This window comes from Nyctereutes procyonoides, unplaced genomic scaffold, assembly GCF_905146905.1.
Source record: "Nyctereutes procyonoides isolate TBG_1078 unplaced genomic scaffold, NYPRO_anot_genome, whole genome shotgun sequence".
In the NCBI taxonomy this organism is placed as follows: Eukaryota; Metazoa; Chordata; class Mammalia; order Carnivora; family Canidae; genus Nyctereutes; species Nyctereutes procyonoides.
Window position 1 is genome coordinate 39166166 of NW_026575126.1, and position 22485 is coordinate 39188650.

Sequence of the window (22485 nt, forward strand, 5' to 3'; positions counted from 1 at the left end):
GGCTGCCGGGGGCGCGGGCGGCGGCGGCGGCAGTGGCGATGGGGAGCGGTGGCGGTGAGCGCCGGGCGCGGGGCGCGGGGCGCGGGGCGGGCGGGCGCCGAGCGGAGCGGCTCGGGCCCCTGGGCCCGGCGTGGGGGCGGTCCGGGGGCGCCCGCCCGGCGCGCGGTTTAAATGCCCGGCGGCGCCGCGGGTGTGGACGGGCTCGGGGGGCCGCCTGGCGCGGGGGACGAGAACAGCGCGGCGGGACCTCCAGGTGCCCCGCGCGGCCCGTTAATTGCCGTGGGCGACCCCGGGGCAGAGCCGGTCGGGGCAGGAAGGCCTGCGGGTCCCGCGGGCGGGCGGGAGCAGGGGGCGAGCGGGGCGAGGGGCTCCCTCGGGGCGGTCCCGGCGCCCCGACCAGCGCGGAGGCCCGGGCCCGAGCGGAACCGCCGTCCCCAGTGGCCGGGCTCCCTGAGTACTTGCTGCTCGCCCTAAGGCCTTGAGGAGTTTGAATGAACGACGGTGCCTGCCCGAATTGGCGAAGCCCTCCTCCTCTGTCTAACCTTTGTTCGGGCCTGGAAATGAGGCGGGTTCGTTGGGGGTGGGGTACAGGGACCGTTCGGGGGTCTTCAGAGACAACTTTGCACCTCACCCTGGCTCCTTCCCAACACGCCCCTGGACCGCTCTGCTCTGCTCTTCTTCCTCAGTGATCCACTGTCGGTGTGCCAAGTGCTTCTGTTACCCTACAAAGCGAAGAATAAGGAGGAGACCCCGGAACCTGACCATCCTGAGTCTCCCTGAAGATGTGCTCTTTCACATCCTGAAATGGCTTTCTGTTGGGGACATCCTCGCTGTCCGAGCTGTAAGTTGCCGGAGGAGGAAAATAGCACCAGCCCTAGCTTGTTGACCTCACAGGTGGTTTACACCATCAGGGCTCAGGGCTCCATGTTCTTAGATGTCAGAACAAAATCTTGGCTACAGAAGAGGGCAGAGGCTATAAGGACGAGGATGGTAATAGACATCTGAGGTTGTTGCAATCTGCAGGAAAATAGCGAAGCTGAAACATAGTGCAATATGTTTTGAATTGCTTTGTTGCAATGTTTGTTCTCACAGAGAAAGTAGCCTACAGTGGCAGTGAAATGTTCACCTCTTAAGAAATAACATAGTATTAAGAAAGAACAAAAACCTATTCTGGAGGACAATCACCTGTGATGTTGAGCATTGAAAGGGACCCTAGGAGGTAGTTTGCAGAAACTCCCCTCGTGCTGACTTACTCAAGGGCATGCACAGCAAATCAGTGGAAAAACACCCAATGGGAACCTCCCAAACGTGCCTCCACCATGGTCATAATATCCACGGATGCTGAGTTTTTAATGGCGATGGGAACTTCAGCACATGAAATGCTCACCTGTGCTCAGGGCTCCCAGCTGGGGCACTTCCTGCCTCTGCCCAATGTAGTGTTAATTTTTTTGGTCTTTTCCTGAATTCTCTGCTCTTCTCCAAGCTCCAGCTGTGTTCCCACTAGCAAGGCCCCAGGGAGAGGAGCACAAAACAAATTTCTGTTACACTTGTTCCTGTTAGATCCATTTCCCTGATCCTAGGAGGTATATGCCCTGACGAGTGTCACCACCCCTTTCTCCGCATAGATGCTCATTCTCCCTTCCAGGACCACTGGCCTTGCCTTGAGAGCCACAGAGAAACTTGTTCCTTCCGTGTATTCAAAACAGCTATTACTTTGATACACGGGTTCTTTCCCACTGGGGTGGGGAGTTGTCATCTGTCTGTCCCATGGTCAAGATCTCCAGGAGCAGGGCTTCTGGGGGGTCCCTTGATAATCCCTGCCCCCCACCCCACTTCCCTTGTTCCACAGGTACACTCTCACCTCAAGTATTTGGTGGACAACCACGCCAGCGTGTGGGCATGTGCCAGCTTCCAGGAACTGTGGCCTTCCCCAGGGAACCTGAAGCTCTTTGAAAGGTATCTGTGCACCTGAGGGCACACAGTTCCCCAGTGTGCCAGCCTGCGTCCCAGCACCTGACCTGGGAACACTTTTCCTCACCCCCCAGGGAGTGACTGAGGGCTGGCAGCGTCACCTGTGGAGTCACATGCAGCACAGTCACTGCCATGCATGCCACCAGCACAGCCTGACTCATTAGTCACTGTCATGCTTCTGAAGGGTCTCACTTGGGCTGGGACTAATCTGCGTGACTCAAATGCAAGTCACCTGCATGTGGAAATTTTACTCAGCCCTCCCTCTTTTTTTTGGTCAAAAGTATATGATTTAACTCCTCTTGCATTTTAGTCCGTGGCTGATCCCAATTCCTGCCGGGGTTGGGACCCAGGGGGAGGGATGGAGCAGGAGTGAGCCCCTCGGCCTGTGGGCCCCAGTGTGCCAGTGGTTCCAGACAGGCTGCCTGAGACATAAGCGACGTACTATATACCATTCATCCTCTTAAAGTGTGCAACTCACTGATTTTTCATAGATTCAGAGTTGTGCAACCATCACCACTGACTTTAGAACATCCTCACTACCCCACAGTGAAGCCAGAACTAGTAGAGGTCGACCTCGGTGTCCACTCCCTATTTTCCCTGCAATTTTCCCAGCCCCTGGCAACCCCTAGATCTGCCCTCCTGTGTGTGGATTTGCCTCTTGTGGACATTTCATGTAAGTGGAATCATACCACATGTGTGTGGCCTTTTGTGGCTGACTTCTTTGGCTTGGCACATCATTAAGGTTCAGGTGTCACGGTTGAGTGGTATATGACTGTGTTACATTTAAAAAATCCTCAGTTAAAAAACAAGTGTTTTAGCTTCAAGTGCCGTGTCAGACAACATCAGGTGACGCTGTGTTTTTAACGGTCTAGGGCTGCGGAAAAGGGAAATTTTGAAGCTGCCGTGAAGCTGGGCATAGCCTACCTCTACAACGAAGGCCGTAAGTCCTTGCGGGGCTGGGCTGGCCTTGCCCGCTGGGTGCTGAGCACGTAGAACAGGCATGAGCCCTTCCCAGTGGGAGCCATTCAGTCCTTATTCTTGCTTGTCCGGCCATATGCCTCTCCCCTTGTCCACTGGACCCCGCAGGTTGTGTGTAGGTGCTGGGCCCTCTCCTTCCTTGGCCGCAGTTCATCTGTGCTGACTGGGGCAGCAGTCAAAGGGTGCCTGATTCTACAGGGTATTAATGACGCAGTAGCCACGGCTCCAGGGGAAGGCAGGTCAGAGCCAGCCTGGTGCCTAAGCTCCTTCACCCCTAAGGACCAGGTGGTCCTTGAAAGAAGCTGCATGGCCTTCTCTCCCAGCACTGGCCTCTCTGCTTAGCACACAGAACCAGGCCGCTTGTGTCCAGTCCTAGCTCCCCAAAAGCACAAAGACTGGGGATGGCTGCTAGTTTTCTGTTTCTAAAAGATCTGGTGTCTTGCTGAGAGAGCTCCTGCTCCTATTTGGTTGGCAGGATTGTGGGGACCAGTAGAGATGGTGAGCAGTCCTCCTGCAGGCTCCAGAGAGTGGGCTTCTCTGTCACACAGTGGTTCCCAGACAGAATTCACGAGCCCTGCGGCTCAGCGGTCCAGAGTGTACAGTCAGGCAGTTTTTAGTATGTTCAGAGCTGTGCAGCCATCACCACCATTCACATCTGGAACATTGGCCCAGAAAGAAACCCTGTACCCACTAGCAGGGGTTCAGGCTATAGCTCCCCGCAGGAGTGGGGTGGGGGCGTGTGCCGCCTCCAGGGGGGCACCTTCCCAGACCTTCCCAGCTTAGGCTGCTGGGAGGACCTGGCAGGGACATGTGATTCACAAGGTAGGAAAGAAGGGGGAGGAGCCCTGTCTTGAAGGGCTCTGCTCTCATTAAATGCCAACAACTTCTCACTGTGTGAAGTTGTAGACTTTCACAAAAGCCTGTGGGGAATTTTGTGCACCTGTCCTTTGGACCCAACTCAGGCTTACGTTCTCCACAGTGTCTGTGTCTGATGAAGCCCGTGCAGAGGTGAATGGCCTGAAAGCCTCTCGCTTCTTCAGCCTCGCTGAACGACTCAATGTGGGTGCCACGCCCTTCATCTGGCTCTTCATCCGCCCTCCGTGGTCGGTGTCTGGAAGCTGCTGCAAGGCCGTGGTTCACGAGAGCCTCAGGGCAGAGTGTCAGCTACAGGGAGCAAGCCCTGGCGAGGGACACACGGGAGGCTGGCATGCTGGACGGTCCGAGCCCCATAGGGTGAGGAGACACTGGACCGTGTAAGGCCAGGCGCCTGAGGAACGTGGAGGTGCAGAAAGTCAAGAGTGTGGGTGTGGGGGCATCTGGAGATGAGTCAGCAGGGGGGGAAGGCTCAGAGCTGGGGCTCCCCAGGGAATCATAAGAGGGGCTGGGCTGAAAACCCTTGACAGCTGAGAACACAGGACCCAGGCTCCTGGAAGCCTGGAATCAGGAAGCGCCTCTCGGTGTGGGGTTGGGGCCAGGTGGGGGCCTCAAGAACACATGGATGGGGGAGGGGGACCGGCTGGAAGCTTCCTTTCTGCTGATGATCACACTCCCCACCCCCCTTGTCGTCCAGACTCACAGAGCATCTCTGCTACACTGCTTGGGGAGAGTGCTCAGTCTCTTCGAGGTGAGTCCCATCGTCCTGGGTCCAGTGGGCCTGCCACCATGCAGCACAGGACTCTGTTTCTGTGCTACCTACCTCTCTGGCCATTCCAAACACCATGGACCAGGGAGTAAGTGGGAAGCAGCAGTACCCCTCCTGTTGTGCGGGGTGTAAAGGCAGGCTCCACCTGTGAGGAAACCTCCACATCCCACCTGGGAGGGCCAGTGTGGAGGGCCCAGCCAGACACAAACCTCATGCGGGAGGAAAGGAGCCTGTGAGGGCAGAGCTTGTAAGCTCGCTGTCCCGGTGCTGGTCAAAGCACACATCTTAAGTCGTTTCCACTCTTGATTTATTTATTCCCCCCCCCTCAAAGATTTTATTTATTCTTGAGAGACATAGAGAGGCAGAGACACAGGCAGAGGGAGAAGCAGGCTCCATGCAGGGAACCCAATGTGCGACTCAATCCTGGGACTCCAGGATCACCCCCTGGGCCGAAGGCAGACGCTTAGCCGCTAAACCACCCAGGCATCCCTCCACTCCCGACTTAGTTAACTCTGTCAGGAGAAAAGCCCATGAATATGATTCCAAGAAGTCCGAGGAGAGACGATAGTGGCCCGTAGAGTCTGGTGTTCTGCAGAAAGCGGGGTGAAAGAAGCCACTGTCTGGGGTCTGTTGTAGGATGAAGAGCGGAAGCAGCAGGCCCAGGACCTGTTTGAAGAGTCTGCTAATCAGGGATGTCTGGTCAGCTCATACCTCCTCTGGGAACGAGACAGGAGGACGGACGTGAGTGGGCCAGGGTCTGGGGAGAGGAGGATTTGTGTTGGCCAGAGGTGCCATCTCCAAAGGGGCCCTTTGGCAAGGTTCTGTCCATATGGGAGACCCTTGTGCTACTCCTGGAGCCCCAGGAGCCGCTGTGCAGGAGCCATTCCCAATGGCTGCCCCCGGCAACCTCCGTCATTTGGATGTAAGGGGCTGGGAAGAAGGCTGAGCTGTGGACCCCCTGGGGGTGTTGGGAGGAACATTTCAGAATTGATGGGTTGGTTCTGAGTTTTTCCAGAGACAAAACTATATAAAAGCATGATGACTCTCTTGCACTGACAGATGTCAGATCCTGGGCGATGCCTCTACAGCTTCCGGAAACTCCGAGACTATGCTGCCAAAGGCTGCTGGGAAGCACAGGTAAGGCAGGAGCTGGCCTTTCTCCTCCTATCTCTTACCGTGGGGACCATGGTGGCAAGATCCCACTCAATAGGCAGTAGCAGTGGCTCAGGGCCAGCGCCAGAGCTTACAGGAGCGTAGCTGTGGGGTGCGCAGGGAGGGCGGCCTGGGGGTGCTTCCTTCATCTCTGCCCTTTATCCTGGTGCCTCCAGGCCCCCTGCCCAAAGCCAGTCCGGCTGCCCGTGCACCACATCGCTGTTAGCCCTCCTGTTGCTCCCTGAGGGTGCCGGTAGCTGGGGCACCTGGGAGCACATGGGTGTGTGGAACATTTCCTGGCTCTCATCATTTGACCAGCTCAGCAGGTCACCCAGCGTTAGAACCAGGGCACAAGGGATTTGCTGGCTGTGGTCTCTGGACACTGTCCCGTGGCAGCTATAAAGAATCATTGTTTAAGACAAAGGCAGCCCCTCTTTGCCAGGCAGGTGCAAACTCACTCTTGTCGCCCCACCAAGGGTGTGTTTGAGAGTTATCTGCCCTAAAAATGAGGGAAGAAACCACAGAGCGGGAGGTGGCCCAGCCTATCACAACACAGTAACGTTTATGTCCAGGGCAGTCAGCGAGCTTAGAGAGACAGAACTGCGAACAGTGCAGCTCCCTCAGAAGCTCCAAGGAGACATGAGAATAGTAACATTCCAGGAAGTGTTCCAAGGGTCTCCTTGTGCTCCTGGAAAAGAGGAAATAGAAACAACTGGTCAAAGCTCAGAGCAGCAGCTGTCCCGCCAGTTCCCAGGGGCCCATCTCTTAGCAAGTAACATGTACATTGTTTCTTTTTTCTGTGCCTGAGCCTGGATAGCTGTTAACTTCTGAAAATAACGCATTCTTCACAAGGCAGTGTTTGCTGGGAGAGATGTGATAAAGCAGCATTCTCTTAGCTCGTATCAATATCCGCGGCCCTTGCAGAAGCCTTAGCAGGGCCGCCCCTGTTGCTTGACTACATGAGTACCGACGTGGCTGCACAGAGATGTTCCACAAAGTGATCAAACAAATCAAACTCTGGGAGGAAGAACAGGTGAAACATGCTTACAGGTGTTTGTATCATAAGGACCCACATTGTCTTGGATGAGCAGGGAGAAAATAAAATGCATGTAGCCATGGTCAGGAATGCATAGACACAGTTACAATGCATAGAAACATCTGGGAGGAAGTATGTAGAAATGGTTGCTAGTTACCATCGAGGGCCCAGAGGTGCCTGGGGCCTGGGCAAAGTGGCAGGCACAGCTCGGTAAACCATCGCACCTAGCTACCTGGGCAGATGTCGTTAAGCCCCTCACGGGAAGGGAAACTGAGGCACACAGCGGTTTGTTTGTTGTTTTTTTCCACCCCCCCACCCCCCGAGTTTGCCTGTGGTGTTCACACAGACTCAGGTTTTATTTATTTTTTTTTAATTTTTATTTATTTATGATAGTCACACAGAGAGAGAGAGAGAGGCAGAGACATAGGCAGAGGGAGAAGCAGGCTCCATGCACCGGGAGCCCGATGTGGGATTTGATCCCAGGTCTCCAGGATCGCGCCCTGGGCCAAAGGCAGGCGCCAAACCGCTGCGCCACCCAGGGATCCCCAGACTCAGGTTTTTTTTTTTTTTTTTATAAATTAATTTTTATTGGTGTTCAATTTACCAACATACAGAATAACACCCAGTGCTCATCCCGTCAAGTGTACCCCTCAGTGCCCATCACCCATTCACCCCCACCCCCCACCCTCCTCCCCCTCCACCACCCCTAGTTCATTTCCCAGAGTTAGAAGTCTTTATGTTCTGTCTCCCTTTCTGATATTTCTCACACATTTATTCTCCCTTCCCTTATATTCCCTTTCGCTATTATTCATATTCCCCAAATGAATGAGAACATACACTGTTTGTCCTTCTCCGGTTACTGTGGCCAAGTTCAAAAAGGGTGTTGCCTGAGTTCTCCTCTGGGATTTTGATGGAATCTTGTCTCACATTTAGACCTTTCATCTATTTTGAGTTTATCTTTGTGTATGGTGCAAGAGTGGTCCAGTTTCATTCTTCTGCATGTGGATGTCCAATTTTCCCAGCACCATTTATTGAAGAGACTGTCTTTCTTCCAGTGGATCGTCTTTCCTCCTTTATTGTATATTAGTTGAGCATAAAGTTCAGGGTCCACTTCTGGGTTCTCTGTTCTGTTCCATTGATCTATATGTCTGTTTTTGTGCCAGTACCACACTGTCTTGATGAACACAGCTTTGTAGTACAACCTGAAATCTGGCATTGTGATGCCCCCAGATATGGTTTTCTTTTTTTTAAATTCCCCTGGCTGTTTGGGGTCTTTTCTGATTCCACACAAATCTTAAAATAATTTGTTCTAAGTCTCTGAAGAAAGTCCATGGTATTTTGATAGGGATTGCATTATACGTGTAAATTGCCCTGGGTAACATTGACATTTTCACAATATTAATTCTGCCAATCCATGAGCATGGAATATTTTTCCATCTCTTTGTGTCTTCCTCAATTTCTTTCAGAAGTGTTCTGTAGTTTTTAGGGTATATTTTGAGAACCATTTGAATGGTAAATGGTTCTCCAACCTTTTATTTTCAGGTTGTAGGTGTCCTTCTGTCTAAAATGAGTCTCTTGTAGACAGCAAATAGATGGGTCCTGTTTTTTTATCCAGTCTGAAACTCTGCGCCTTTTGATGGGGTCATTAAGTCCATTCACGTTCAGAGTTACTTGAACTTCTTCTTAAAGGGGAGTTTTAAGAGTCCCCCTTAAAATTTCTTGCAGAGCTGGTTTGGAGGTCACATATTCTTTCAGTTCCTGCCTGTCTTGGAAGCTCTTTATCTCTCCTTCCATTTTGAATGAGAGCCTTGCTGGATAAAGTATTCTTGGTTGCATGTTCTTCTCATTTAGGACCCTGAATATATCCTGCCAGCCCTTTCTGGCCTGCCAGGTCTCTGTGGAGAGGTCTGCTGTTACCCTAATATTCCTCCCCATGAAAGTCAGGGACTTCTTGTCTCTTGCTGCTTTAAGGATCTTCTCTTTATCTTTGGAATTTGCAAGCTTCACTATTAGATGTCGAGGTGTTGAACGGTTTTTATTGATTTTAGGGGGGGATCTCTCTATTTCCTGGATCTGAATGCCTGTTTCCCTTCCCAGATTGGGAAAGTTTTCAGCTAGGATTTGTTCAAATACATATTCTGGCCCTCTGTCCCTTTCGGCGCCCTCGGGAACCCCAATTAAACGTAGGTTTTTCTTCCTCAGACTGTCATTTATTTGCCTTAATCTGTCTTCATGGTCCCTTAATTGATTGTCTCTTTTTTCTTCAGTTTCCCTCTTTGCCATTAACTTGTCTTCTATGTCACTCACTCGTTCTTCCACCTCGTTAACCCTCGTCGTTAGGACTTCTAGTTTGGATTGCATCTCATTCAATTGATTTTTAATTTCTGCCTGATTGGATCTAAATTCTGCAGTCATGAAGTCTCGTGAGTCCTTAATGCTTTTTTCTAGAGCCACCAGTAGCTGTAGAATAGTGCTTCTGAATTGGCTTTCTGACATTGAAGTGTAATCCAGATTCTGTAACTCTGTGGGAGAGAGGGCTGTTTCTGATTCTTTCTTTTGAGGTGAGGTTTTCCTTCTAGTCATTTTGCTCAGTGCAGAGTGGCCAAAAACAAGTTGTATTGGAACACGGGGGAGTATCACTGGTCCGTCCAGCTGGTCTTCTGGGGGAGGGGCCTGCTGTGCTGATTTTCAGGTGTTAGCACTTGGGGGAGCTGCTCAGCCCCTGCCTGCTGGGCTCAGCGGGGGTTGTTTACCCCGTGGGGCCCCAGGAGGAACAGCAGCAGTTGCTATGGCAACTCTGGAAGCCTGGATTCAGCCTCCGCAGGAACTACCGGCTCGGGCTGGGGCTCTCGGTTCTCCGTCTGCAGGGCCTGGAGGCTCCGGGGCGGGGCCGCTGATCTGCTCAGCTCGGGGCAGGAGCGTCCTTGCTGTCCTGGGCCCTCCCGGCCTCTGCCTGTCCCGGGGGAGACCGGATCCTGGGCTGTGTCCCGGCGCCCTGTGCTCCGGGGCCTGCGCTGGTGGATTCGCGCTCCCGCCCTGCAGCTCCCTCCCTGGAGCCGCTCCCGAGCCCCTCCGAGCTGCTCCGGTCGGTCCCTCCGTGCGCGCTGCAGCCCTTAGGGAGCTCGGCCGCACTCTCCTGCGCTCGCAGGTGTCTGTTAGTGTCCCCGGGAGCCCGAGGGCATCCCCGCCCTCCTGGGTTCTGCTCCAACTCCCTGCGAGCCCTTTGCCGCCCGGGAAGGTTGGTGCAGCTCCTGCTCCTCCGGGACAGGGCTCCCCTGTCCTGGGGACACACTCGCCCCGGCCTCAGCCCGGCTCCTCGCGGGGCCCCTCCCCCTCGGAGGCCTTTTGTTTCTTTATTTCTTTTTCCCCGTCTTCCTACCTTGATAGAAGCGCGAACTCTTCTCACTGCAGCATTCCAGCTGGTCTCTCTTTACATCTCAGGCCGAATTCGTAAATTTTCAGGATGGTTTGAAGGTTATCTAGGTAATTTGGTGGGGACAGGTGATTTGGGGACCCTGCTCTTCCGCCATCTTGCCCCTCCCTCTAGCCAGACTCAGGTTTTAAAGGCAGGTCATCTGAACCTCCAACCAGTTTTGGCCACTTGGCTATGCTGACTCCATTGTACATGTTTTGTCCCTTTTTAAAGTTCATTTCCACATGATATGTTTATTTCAAGATGAGTAGTTAAAATGTGAACCGTGCTGTTTCCACAAGGCTGAGAAGGCGTAAGCACCCCCTGTACCCACACGTGTTGCCCCCCCCCCCCCCGCAGCCCGCGGCTTTGTGCTCACGTGCATGTCTGTCCGCAGCTGTCTTTAGCCAAAGCCTGTGCGCATGGAAGCCAGCTGGGTCTGGAAGCGAAGGCCTCCGATGCCGTGGTGCGTCAGCTCTTCCAGACGTCCCGTGCTGTCGCCAAGCAGCAGGTCTTCTCCGTGCAGAAGGGCCTCAGTGACACGATGAGGTGAGGTCCTTGGGGCGAGCATCTGCTCGGGAGGGTGGGAGGAGGCAGGGTGGCACCGGGCCCGAGGGGTAGGGTGCTCCCTGCCCTGTTTCCCTTAAGCCACCACCACTGGGTGCCCTGGGTTAGCAGCCACACTGGGACCCCCGTACTTGTGCACGTTTCCTAAAGCCAGTGATGTGATGGCCCTGCTATCACGGCTCTGAAGAGAAAATGTCCCCATGAGCATCCGTGCTCCAGTTTTCCTCTTTAACCCTTGGAACGTGTCCAGGCATTTTAAGGATCTTTCTAAGATGACGGGATTTGTACTGCCAGTTTCAGAAGCCAGAACCCCACCTCCTCGTTATGCCTCCTCGTATGAGCACTGATGTGCTGCACCAGGGTCTGAGGCCACCAAGCGCGCCCGCAGCGGGGAGCTGTGCCCTTGGCGTGGCCTCCCGCCCTGTGTGCCCTGCCCCTTCCTGCATCCCACTCCATCACAGGATACACTAGAAATAGAAAGTAAAGTGGAAAATGTAAATAATTTTATAAGCTTCCACAAGATTTCAAATATGCTTTGGAGGGGCACCGGGGTGGCTCAGTCGGTTGAGCATCTAACTCCTGATTTCGGTTCAGGTCGTGAGCCTGAGCCCCATGTCAGGCTCTGTGCTGACCACAGAGGCTAAGATTCTCTCTCTCCCTCTCCCTCTGCCCTTCCCCTCTACTCTCTAAAAAAATTAATTAATTTAAGATGTGCTTTATATTTGTAAGGGGCAGGCTCTGGCTGTACTCCAGCGCTCATGGCAAAGCCTCGGTAGACGTTTGTGTTTAAAAAGATCATGCTGGGGGATCCCTGGGTGGCGCAGTGGTTTAGCGCCTGCCTTTGGCCCAGGGCACGATCCTAGAGACCCGGGATCGAGTCCCATGTCGGGCTCCCAGTGCATGGAGGCTGCTTCTCCCTCTGCCTGTGTCTCTGCCTCTCTCTCTCACTGTGTGCCTATCATAAATAAAAAAATAAAGTTGTTTAAAAAAGATCATGCCGGGGCTCCTGGGTGGCTCAGTGGTTGAGCCTCTGCTTTCTGCTGAGGCTGTGATCCCAGGGTCCTGGGATCGAGTCCCACATCGTGCTCCCCAGAGTGAGCCTGCTTCTGCCTGTGTCTCTGCCTCTGTGTGTGTGTGTCTCATGAATAAATAAAAACCTTTAAAAAAAAAAGAGGATCATGCTTTCCCTGGAGAGGCTTGATCTCACACACACAGTGCAGGGAAGCATCATCCTTTATTCCCACATCAAACATCATCAGGCCATTGTCCGTTTGAACCCTGGGCTGGTGCCTGTGGCCATAGCCCCCTCTCTCCCACTTATCCCCTTCCTGTGAGAAGGTGGATCCTGAGAACACCTTGCCCCTCTCACTCCCCCCTTTTTTGGGACCGTTGTTCTGTTTTGGGACGTTTTCTGCTTTTCAAGAAGTAATAGGATTTTATTGAAATATTAACATCACTTCAGTCTTTGAGTTGAACCTCTTTCCATTTTTCTCTATATCGGGTAACAGCCACATTTTATTTCTTAAACTGAGTTATGTTTGACGTGTGACGGTTATGTTGATTATGATTTAGCCATTTTGAAGGGTTGGGCTTTTTTTTTTTATATTTTTTTTTCTTTTATTTATTTATGATAGTCACACAGAGAGAGAGAGAGAGAGAGAGAGAGAGAGAGAGAGAGGCAGAGACACAGGCAGAGGGAGAAGCAGGCTCCATGCACCGGGAGCCCGATGTGGGATTCGATCCCGGGTCTCCAGGATAGCGCCCTGGGCCAAAGGCAGGTGCCAAACTGCTGTGCCACCCAGGGATCCCGGTTGGGCTTTTTTTAAAAGATTCTGTTTATTCGAGAGAAAGAGCAGGAATGGAAGGAGGGCCAGAGGGGGCCAAGGGAGAAGCAGGGCCCCATTCCCCACCCCACCCCCACCACTGAGTAGGGAGCCTGACACGGGACTCTGATCCCAGGATCCCAGGATCATGATCTGAGCTAAAGGCAGACTCTTTTTTTTCTTTTTTTTTTTTTTTTAAGATTTTATTTATTTATGCGTGAGAGGCAGAGAGGCAGAGACACAGGTAGAGGGAGAAGCAGGCTCCATGATGGGAGCCCGATGTGAGACCCCAGGATCGGTCCCTGGGCCAAAGGCAGGTGTTAAACCCCCCAGCCACCCAGGGATTCCCCTGAAGGCAGATTCTTAACCGAATGGAGGAGACCATCCCCCAGGTGCCCTGGTTGGTTGGCTGGTTGGTTTTTACAAGTCAAGCCATTAAGATCACTAGACCTGGTTGGGGGAGCTTCCTCTTCTGTTCCCAGTATTGGCTGGTTTTACCTCAGACACCTGATGCTCGCACATCTTCCTGCTCCTGGGCGGAAACACAGGCTTTGTCTTCCTCCCATTCTGTCCCCCCACCCCCAGCCCCATTCCTGCCCCCGCAAGCTCCACCACCCCAGCCCGCCTTTCCCTCCTTCCCTCTGCCTTTGACAGATGCTTCCACCTGGCACCTGGAACATTTGCCCAGAACCCGGCAGCATTATGTTTCCTCTCTCCCTTGCTTCTGGTCTCTCATCTGTCCTCTGCTTGAAGACAGGGGTCTCCTCTCCTTTGTTCAGAGAGGTGTCTATCAAACTTGGGCATCCTTGCTGTGGCACCTGGCACTGCAGTGTGATGTCTGTGGCCCCAGTCCCGGGTTTAGCCCTGTTGAGCAGGGACCCACGTCATCTGCTCCATCGGGGCAGTGCCCCGCTTGATGCATCCTCTGTTAGCTCAGTTCCGACTCTTTGCTCTGCCGCCGAGGGTTGAGATAAATGACCCCTGTGGATGAGCTACTTCTCTGGGAGGATACAGGTTTGCAGCAGGGCCAAAGGTCTTGCCACCTTCGAGTTGCTGTTCTCCAGTCCTGGGCCCTACAGGGTCGCCCCGCCTTGCCCTTCCTGTGTCTGGGCTCATCCTGTACCTGACAGTCCATATGGGAGAAGGTAGGGTCCACAGACATGTGAGCCCAGCCTCCTCCCAGGGCAAGGTCGGCCACTCCACTGGGCCCGGCACCTCTGGTGGAGACCAGTTCCTGGGTAAATCAGCCATGCTGCGGATGACCCACTCCCTCCCTCAGGACAGATGGGCCAGGCAGGAGTAGGACGGTCACCCTCGTTTCCAGGCGTGATGCTCTTCCTGCAGGTACATCCTCATTGACTGGCTGGTAGAAGTTGCCACCATGAAGGACTTCACGAGCCTGTGCCTTCACCTGACCGTGGAGTGCGTGGACCGGTACCTGCGGAGGAGGCTAGTGCCCCGGTACAGGCTCCAGCTGCTGGGCATTGCCTGCATGGTCATTTGCACCCGGTAAGGGGTCCCTGGGCAGCAGGGTCTGCGAGGTGACCCGCGGCAGCTGGTCCTGCCCAAGCTCACAGGCGGCTTATTGGTAAACAGCCTTCGGTATCCCCCCTCATCAGATCAGATGGGGGTCTGAATGTGTGCAAGCAGGGTAGCTCTCCCCATGTGAGGACGGCAGAACGGACCCTTGGCGAGTGGGCAGCCGCTCATCCCGGCATTTGGGGAACCCAGAACATGGCCTTGCTCGGTCAGGCTCAGGCTGGGTCCCTCCACCCCAACTTCTGAGGGTGACGTATCTGGGAGGGGCCCAGTGGGCTGCCCTCTGGGGTCCTCCTGAGATCTTGGAAAGACCACTTCTCAGCAGTTGACTTGCTGAGCCTATGTCATCAGAGACCCGCAGTTAGTGGGTCTCATGCCCCAGCCAGCTCCCAAAAGACCCCACTCCAACCGCAAAGACAGGGCACCTCCTTCCCACACAGCTGCCGGCACCCCGGGCATCTCTGACTTTTCATGTGGAACCATCTTATGTTTTACCTAAATCTGCTCTCTCTTAACCAGTACCTGTCTGCCTCAGTTTTGCCTTTGGAAGCATCTTGTGTGTCCTTGTTTTCCCAAGCCGGACATCCCCGCGTGGCCTGCCACTCCCCCTGGGCAGTGTTCACAGACCGGCCTTGAGGGTGAGGGACAGGCTTGCCACACCCAGTGCTGTGAACCCAGACACATTGATCCTCTGCTTGTAGCCCAGAGGTGGGGGGCCAGGCTTATGTTGTTGGGGTGGTTTTTCTATGTCATGAGGTCATGGAAAGCCCTACCCCGGTGATCCCTGAGGCCACCATATCCACCTTTGCAGCCAGCTCAGCCACATGGCCGTGATGGGAACTGGGAAGTATGGTCTATGGGAGACCAGTGTGGTCTTGGGGCTGCAGGCAGGCTGCCACGTGCCGACCAGCCCCTCAGGTGTGCTCAGGGGACCCTGCATCCACAAGAGGTGGTGGAACAGGCCTCTCCTCCTCCCCTCTGAGGAGTATAGTTAACGTCCTCACAGTCAGAAACCGAGCTACTGGACCACCAGCTGGCTAGCACTGAGATGCCTTCTAAAGATCCTAGAGGCAGAGATGCCCCACCTCCCCTCAGAGCAGCACCTGTCACGACCCTCTGTCTGAGAGTTCCAACACCCGGGCCCATTGGGCCCACTCCTGCCTCATGCTTCGCGCCCCCCCACCCCCCACCCCGCCATCTCCCATCTTCTCTCTGTCAAGCGGACAGCAGATGGGGCAGCACGAGCGTCCCTGGGACCGAGCCGCCACAGCCTTGGCCCTGCTCGCTTGCCCGCAGGCCACTGGGCCAGCGTGTTCCCTGCTACTCAGGTCTGCTGGGTTGCAGAGAACAGGGTGGCTGTCTGCCTAAGGGACGGTCAGGATTCCCGTGGCCATACCCCGTGCTGAACACAGACCTTCAGGCAACCTCCAGCTCTGCTGGCTCTCTTGCCTCCCGAGTTTAAGCTCTTGTTCATGTGTGCTCCATAGAAGCTGGTAGGATGCTCAGCCCCCTAAGAGGATTGACCAATCACGTTATTTGTGGGTGCCTTTTGCAGAAACCTCTGTATGCCTGGAGCCTGGTCACTCCCACTGCTGGCACCAGTCCCACTTCCTTTGCAGACCCTTGGGACAGGGTCACATAAGCTCTTCGGTTCCTCTCAGGGGCTGCAGGCAGCCCCATCCACTCTTTGCCCCCCTGCCAATGCCTCCCATCACTGGGGCCTAAAATGATGTCTGTCTCCAGGGAAAGCTGACTCCATGCTCAGACTCTATTAATGTTCTAGGTTCATCAGCAAAGAGATCCTGACGATCCGAGAAGCTGTTTGGCTCACAGACAACACGTACAAGTATGAGGACCTGGTGAGGATGATGGGAGAGATCATCTCGGCCCTGGAAGGGAAGATTCGAGTAAGTGACCATTTGCTTTTTCCTTCTAAGTCAGTCGAGGGGCACCTGGGTGGCTCAGTGGTTGAGCGCCTGCCTTTGGCTCAGGTTGTGATTCTGGGTCCTGGGATCAAGTCCTGCATTGGGGTCCCTTCAGGGAGCCTGCTTCTCCCTCTGCCTATGTCTCTGCTTCTCTCTGTTTGTCTCCTATGAATAACTAAAAATTTGTTTAAAAATCTTAACAAATAGGGAGACGCCCGGGTGGCTCAACAATTGAGCATCTGCCTTGGGCCCAGGGTGTGATCCTGGAGACCCAGGATCGAGCCCCACATGGGCTTCCTGCATGGAGCCTGCTTCTCCCTCTGCTTGTGTCTCTGCCTCTCTATCTCTGTGTCTTTCATGAATAAATAAAATATTTAAAAAACAAATCTTAACAAATAAATCAGAGTTGAAATCATGGGAGGGGACAGCAGGAATGTTGAGCTTTCCTGTTCTGGAAAGTCCTCCTGGACCCAGAGAGCCTGAGACCAAGGCTGCATCTGGTCACTGCAAAACCTGGGGCCGGTGTGAACATTGTCTGGACCAGACACTGTGCCTGCTGGCCAAGGACCAGCCTCCCCGTTGAGCGGGCAGGTGAACCCTCTACATGCCAAGACCTCATGTCCACCTCCCTATCCCGTCCAGGTCCCCACTGTGGTCGACTACAAGGATGTCCTGCTGACGCTGGTCCCTGTGGCACCGAGAACCCAGCACCTCTGCAGCTTCCTGTGCGAGCTGTCCCTGCTGCACACCAGTCTGGCTGTCTATGCTCCAGCCCGTCTGGCCGCGGCCGCCCTGCTGCTTGCAAGGCTGACACATGGGCAGAGTAAGGAGAGGCTTCCGCCAGCCTCTCCACAGGGGCTGAGCCAGGGACTGGGGATTCCCGAAGTCAGGAGATGGGAAGTGATTCTCACATGCAAGGGGCAGGGAGAGAGAGAAGCATGCCCAGCTCCTGGATGAGGAGAAACTAGAATGAACTAAAAGCCCTTCTGTAGGGATGAGGTTAAGAGATGGTTCTAGTGATTTCCTACACTGTTGACCGTGAGCATGCAGGCTTCCTAGATGGGGTGTGTTTAACCCTGAGCTCCAGGAAACTCCGCAGCAGATCCTTGGGGGCCATGGGGTGCGAAGGGGCATCAGAACGGCCCCAATACCCCTGCTTTCCTCCCCAGCACAGCCCTGGACCACAAGGTTGTGGGACCTGACTGGGTTCTCCTCTGAAGACCTCATACCCTGTGTCCTGAGCCTTCATCAAAAGTGGTGAGTCCGTCCAAAGAAATAAGTTCCCCCCAGCTGCCATGGGGGCTCCATACCACGTTCCTCGGGGGAGCTCACATGCACGTCAGGCCTATCAGCCACATGCAGGCCTCCCAGCAGCGTGCTTTGTGTCTCACCGTCGACATTTAGAAACGCCAGGCCACATTGCACCTTTCACACATTTTTGACATTCAACGCGCATGTGGCAGCTGCTCCCCACCCAAAGCTCATTCCACAGGCAGCAAATGGTAATAGAAACGTGGAAGCTGGCTGCCTGGGTGGCGGTAGTTGTACTGTGGGGCCAGTTGTCCCCTCGCCCAGCAGCTGGCGGCTGCAATGCTTCATGCCACGGCCCCGCTCCTCGTCCATTTGCTCTGGTCCATTTGCTATGGCCACTCCTGACGCGTGCCTGCCCATGGGGCGTCTGCCAGGCCATGCTGTCTGTCCTCTGCCTCCGCATGAAGGTCAGGGAACTCCTTGGCCCATCTGCCGACGCTGGCAGGATTGCTAAGGCATCCGACTTGAGCCCCAGGACCCCCAGCCCCCCGCGGCTTGTCCAGCCTGGACCCTCTTCCCTGGGCCATTCCTCCTCCTCATAGATGCCATTTGCTGCCTGGTCGATGTCCCTCAGCCCCGGGGCCAGCTGTTTCCACTGTTCCTCCCCACGTCCCACCGACTCTGGAGGCCTGTGCACCCCTCGAGTGCTCATTCCCCCAGCGGCTCCCCAGATTACTGCATCTGAGGAGTCCCTTCTTCGTACACCTTCCAGGAAGAGATCAGAACTCCCCTGCGGGGCCCAGACCCCTGGGAGCAGCCCCTTCTCGGGCCCCTGTGCTGCTGCTGGCCACGCCCTGTCCTGCTCCAGCCGTGGCGAGCCTGGCAGGGCGTCCTGGGGCTGGCGTGTGCTGTGGCCAACTCTGTTTGCTCTTGTGCCTACTCGCAGCAGACAGGGAGCTTGGGCAAAGGCCGATGGGTCAGCGTGTGTGTGGCTGACCGCTCACTCAAAGGGTGCAAGCAGCCTTCCTGGTACTGGCTACCAAAAGTTGTCATAGGCTGTTCCCCTGCCCCCGCCCCCAGAGTTGCTTTGTATTTTTTATTTTTATTTTATTTTATTTTATTTTATTATTTATGATAGTCACACACAGAGAGAGAGAGAGAGAGAGAGAGAGAGGCAGAGACACAGGCAGAGGGAGAAGCAGGCTCCATGCACCGGGAGCCCGATGTAGGACTCGATCCCGGGTCTCCAGGATCGCGCCCCGGGCCAAAGGCAGGCACCAAACCACTGCGCCACCCAGGGATCCCCGCTTTGTATTTTTAAGTCAGATAACTAGAAACATTTGTTTACCAGCTAAACTTTTTTAGGCATACAATTCACACTCAGAGCTGTTCAGCCATTGCTACGGTCAGTTTTAGAACCTTGCATCACCCTCAGAAGAAACCCTGTACTCGTGGTCACCCATGCTCCCGTCCCTCTAGCCCCTGGCTGCCACTCCCCTGCTTTCCATCTCTGCAGATTTGCCTGTTCTGGACACTTCATAGAGGTGGAGTCCTGCATCAGGTGGCCTTTTGTGACCAGCCTGTCACCCACATAGTGATTCCACCAGAATTCCACTTCACTACATGGGTAGGCCGCATTGTGCTCGCTCACGTGCGCATTGTGGACAGCAGGGCTCTTGCCACCTTTTGGCTGTTGTGAACATCCGTGCACAAGTTTCTGGGTGGCCGTATGTTCACGTTCCTCTTGGGGATACGCCTGGGAGTGGAGCCACGGGGCGCCCCACCTGACCTCCCATCGCTAGGCTGTTTTTGAAGACATAGCGTCCCCTCTTGCTTCACTGAGTGGAGGCTAAAGCGGAGTGTCTTGGGCTGAGGGTGCCGATGCCTCCTGCTCAGAGCCCTGCACGTGCCCCCGCCATCCCTCATATGTCCCTATGTTTGCAGCTTCCACGATGACGCCCCCAAGGACTACAGGCAAGTGTCTCTGACTGCCGTGAAGCAGCGATTTGAGGACAAGCGGTACGAGGAGATCAGCCAGGAAGAGGTGCCCGCGCCCCTGCCCGCTCCCAGAGGCTCGCCCCTCCAGGCCCCGTCCCTCCCGCTGACCCTGGTCTCCTTCCAGGTGCTGAGCTATGGCCAGCTGTGCACAGCTCTGGGGGTGAAGCAGGGCAGCCCAGAGCCCGCGTCTTTCCTCAACACGGGGGACATTCACACCTTCCTCAGCTCTCCGTCGGGAAGGAGAACCAAGCGGTGAGTGAGCCCTGTGTCCCTGTGTCTGTTGACCCCTGCGTGCTGGGCCTGGGTTCCCTGGTGACCCCTGCAGCTGTCTGAGGGGTTCCTAAGACATAGTAGGGAGAAGCAGCCGGTCCCACAAAAAATGAAGTGGAATTGAATCCAGGCCTTGGTTCTAGGGCCCGATCTCCACTGTCGACTGCCCTGTCCTCCCCAGCGCAGCTGTCTGTCTCACTTTAACCTATGCCTGATGAGGGAGGGTGGCCTTGAGCACAGACTGAGCCCAGCACAGGCTCTGGTCCTGTGGCACCTCGGTCACTTGCTGGCCACACTCCACAGTGTCAGTCACTCCCAGCCCTGCCCCTGCTGCCTGATTCTTGCTCTCCATGCTTCCCTGGATGCCCTCGTCTCCTCTCTCGTCTCCTGAGCATATCCCACACCTGCCCCCCCCTCAGCACCCTGGCTTTACCACCTAGAGTAACTTGCCCTCCCCATCTTACCCACCCGAGGAACTCTCGCTGCCCTTGCCAAGTCCAGGTGGGCAGCCTCTCCCGTGCTGCTGGCCCCCCGTCCAGGACCCATGCCGGGAGCTTCCTGAGGGCAGGCCACTGGGCAGCTGGGTCTGCCCTGCGCACAGCACCCCCGGCAGGCTGGGCAGGTGCAGAGGACCAGGCTGGGCCTCCCACCCCGCTGCCCATGACCAGACTCCTGGCTCTCCCACCTTGCAGGAAGCGGGAGAACAGCCTCCAGGAGGACAGGGGCAGCTTTGTCACCACGCCCACCGCTGAGCTGTCCAGCCAGGAGGAGATGCTATTGGGCAGCTTTCTGGACTGGAGCTTGGACTACTGCTCTGGCTACGAGGGCGACCAGGAAAGCGAGGGCGAGAAGGATGGTGATGGTGAGTACCACGGCCTGGAGGCCGTCCACATGCCACCCTCGAAGGTCAGGGGCCCCACACATAAGCAGGCGTGAGAAGACCAGAGCCCCTAGAACACCAGAGTGGGGACGGGGACCAGGGTGGGAGTGCCCTCAGCCCACAGGGGCGGGACAGATAAGACCCATGTCCAGCCCCAGCCAGGCCTATGGAAGGGCCTTACCAGGGCAGGGAAGTGGAAGAGGCTTGGTCTGGAATGCACGAGAACTTTCTAGAACATTCTGTGAGATGTGCCACTCACTGCCTTTTTGGGCTGTGTGCATCGTGCACCCCCTCCCCCCAGGGTTGCCCATAGGAGGCTCTGTCCCTGTGTTCTTGGGTGGCTGACCACACAGGAGGCCCAGTTCAAGCAGTTTCTGTCAACCTTGAGATTGCTTGCTTCTGTGTCTATTTGGGGAGTAAGTAGATTATAGATGACTAGGTTGTCTTTCTGTGCTCCAAGTCACGTTCAGTGCCACTCTCTTATTTCTTACCCAAAGGAGAGCAGTACAGGGGACTGTCCAGCGAGGTCCAGGACATGTGGCCGAGAGCCACGCCTGTCCTGGCCAAGAGCTGGACCCTGGGCCACTGGGGGCCCTGACTGGGCAGGGGGGCATCCCAGTGCTCACAGTGGCTGGATCCCTCACCCCATTTCTCCCACAGTGACAGCCCCCAGCGGCATCCTCGATGTCACCGTGGTCTATCTGAGCCCAGAACAGCACTGCTGCCAGGAATCAAGTGACGAGGAGGCCTGTCCAGAGGACAGGGGACACCAGGACCCACGCACCTGGGTACCAGGCCCCCAGATGCCTCCCACCCCAGAGCCCGAGCCTCAGCTCTGCGGCACGAGGGAGCCAGGCAGGGACAGCGTGACCTCAGGGTACTCCTCCATCAGCAGCGTGAGTCCCACAAACTCAGTGGACGGCGTCTCGGGGGGCCCTCCCCAATCTACCTCAGTGCCATCCCCAGGAAACGACTTGAACACACAGCTTTGCCACCATCATGCCAAGAAGTCATGTTTACAGTGTCGCTCTCCAGGCCCTCCGGAGAGCAGCGTTCCCCAAGTGAAGAGGAAAAGCCTCTGCACCCACAGCAAGGAAGAGGAAGAGGGGGACGTGAGCCAGGCTTGCTGAGGCCAAGTGTGCCCACACTCGCCGTGGGATCACCTATGGAGGGAGGCTGCCGCTGCACTAGTGAGCCGTGGGGGCACTGGGAATGGACGCCACCTGCACCCCCAGTGGCTCTCACACAGGGAGCGCACAGAACACGGGACGCTAAGTTTCTTTCTCCAGGGTAGTCCCGTGTGAGCCGTCAGAATGTCTAAATCAGAACAAGAACTCAGATTCTTCCCTTTGGAAAACAGCCTTGAAGCAATCATGCCACACCCTGTGAAGCCCGTCTCGGTGTCCTGCTCTCTCTGGGGAGCTTGAGCCCACATCCTGATCTCCCAGCCCCAGGGAACCCTGTCCCAGGAGCCAACGGCTTCCTCAGTGGGGCACACATGTGACCAGGTGGCCTGGCACAGCTCCCCTCCCAGCATCTATCTGGTCTAGGTTCTGGGGGTGCTGACAGCTCTGTGCACAGCAGACCACCTCGGCTCCCTTCCTGAGGGAGCCCGGCCCCTGCACCCTGTTGTGGATAACATGAGACCCCCAGTGGGGAGGGCCTGACGTCTTGGCCCTGAGCTCCCTGCCCACCACACTCAGCTCCTTCTAGAAATTTGCCCCCTCCTCCAGAGCCCATTCTCTGCCCCCAGCGGGTGGTGTCTGTATGAACACCTCTCTTTGCACTGAATTTCTAGGCCATTTCTTTTCCTGTGTTTATTTCCATCCTTCATTCTTCTGAGATGGAAACAAAAGAAAAATTAAAGATAGAAGGCATTAAATTTTTAAATAGCGACTCAACTTTATTTAGGCTCAACTTAATGTGTGATTCAGAGCTCTCCGTGCTATCCTGACACTTCCCAGAGAGGCCCCATAGGAGAAAATTAAATGTCCTCAGTAACAGCTGAGGTGACCACAGTGCAGAAGAGGGAGATTCAAAG

The 22485-nt window shown here is 55.3% G+C and overlaps 1 protein-coding gene and 1 long non-coding RNA gene across 3 annotated transcripts; one reads left to right on the forward strand and one right to left on the reverse strand.

The window, feature by feature from the left end:
• Positions 1-5: 5 nt before the first annotated feature.
• CCNF (cyclin F) lies at positions 6-22334 on the forward strand. 2 transcript variants are annotated; one of them, XM_055341389.1, is made up of 17 exons: positions 6-54; positions 687-841; positions 1850-1956; positions 2844-2911; positions 3929-4182; positions 4520-4573; positions 5228-5332; positions 5651-5728; positions 10589-10740; positions 13926-14090; positions 15904-16027; positions 16688-16868; positions 17215-17302; positions 19241-19340; positions 19419-19546; positions 20257-20426; positions 21105-22334. In XM_055341389.1, exons 1-17 carry the CDS (start codon positions 39-41, stop codon positions 21572-21574), a joined length of 2415 nt encoding a protein of 804 aa, XP_055197364.1. In that variant the 5' UTR covers positions 6-38; the 3' UTR covers positions 21575-22334. The 2 variants fall into 2 exon arrangements, with proteins under 2 accessions (XP_055197364.1, XP_055197365.1); XM_055341390.1 differs by lacking the exons at positions 6-54; positions 687-841 and adding an exon at positions 2463-2644 and having other exon boundaries at positions 1893-1956.
• On the reverse strand, positions 657-1930 carry LOC129520293 (uncharacterized). Its single transcript, XR_008666550.1, has 3 exons — positions 1862-1930; positions 1388-1500; positions 657-722 (listed from the first exon to the last, which is right to left on the reverse strand). It is a non-coding gene; the product is annotated as an uncharacterized LOC129520293 (long non-coding RNA).
• Positions 22335-22485: the final 151 nt, after the last annotated feature.

Bases quoted from the DNA above. Each gene is read 5' to 3' on its own strand.
- CCNF (XM_055341389.1), top strand. The intron at 842-1,849 runs GTAAGTTGCCGG...CTTGTTCCACAG, and splicing joins ACATCCTCGCTGTCCGAGCT to GTACACTCTCACCTCAAGTA. The intron at 19,341-19,418 runs GTGCCCGCGCCC...GTCTCCTTCCAG, and splicing joins AGGAGATCAGCCAGGAAGAG to GTGCTGAGCTATGGCCAGCT.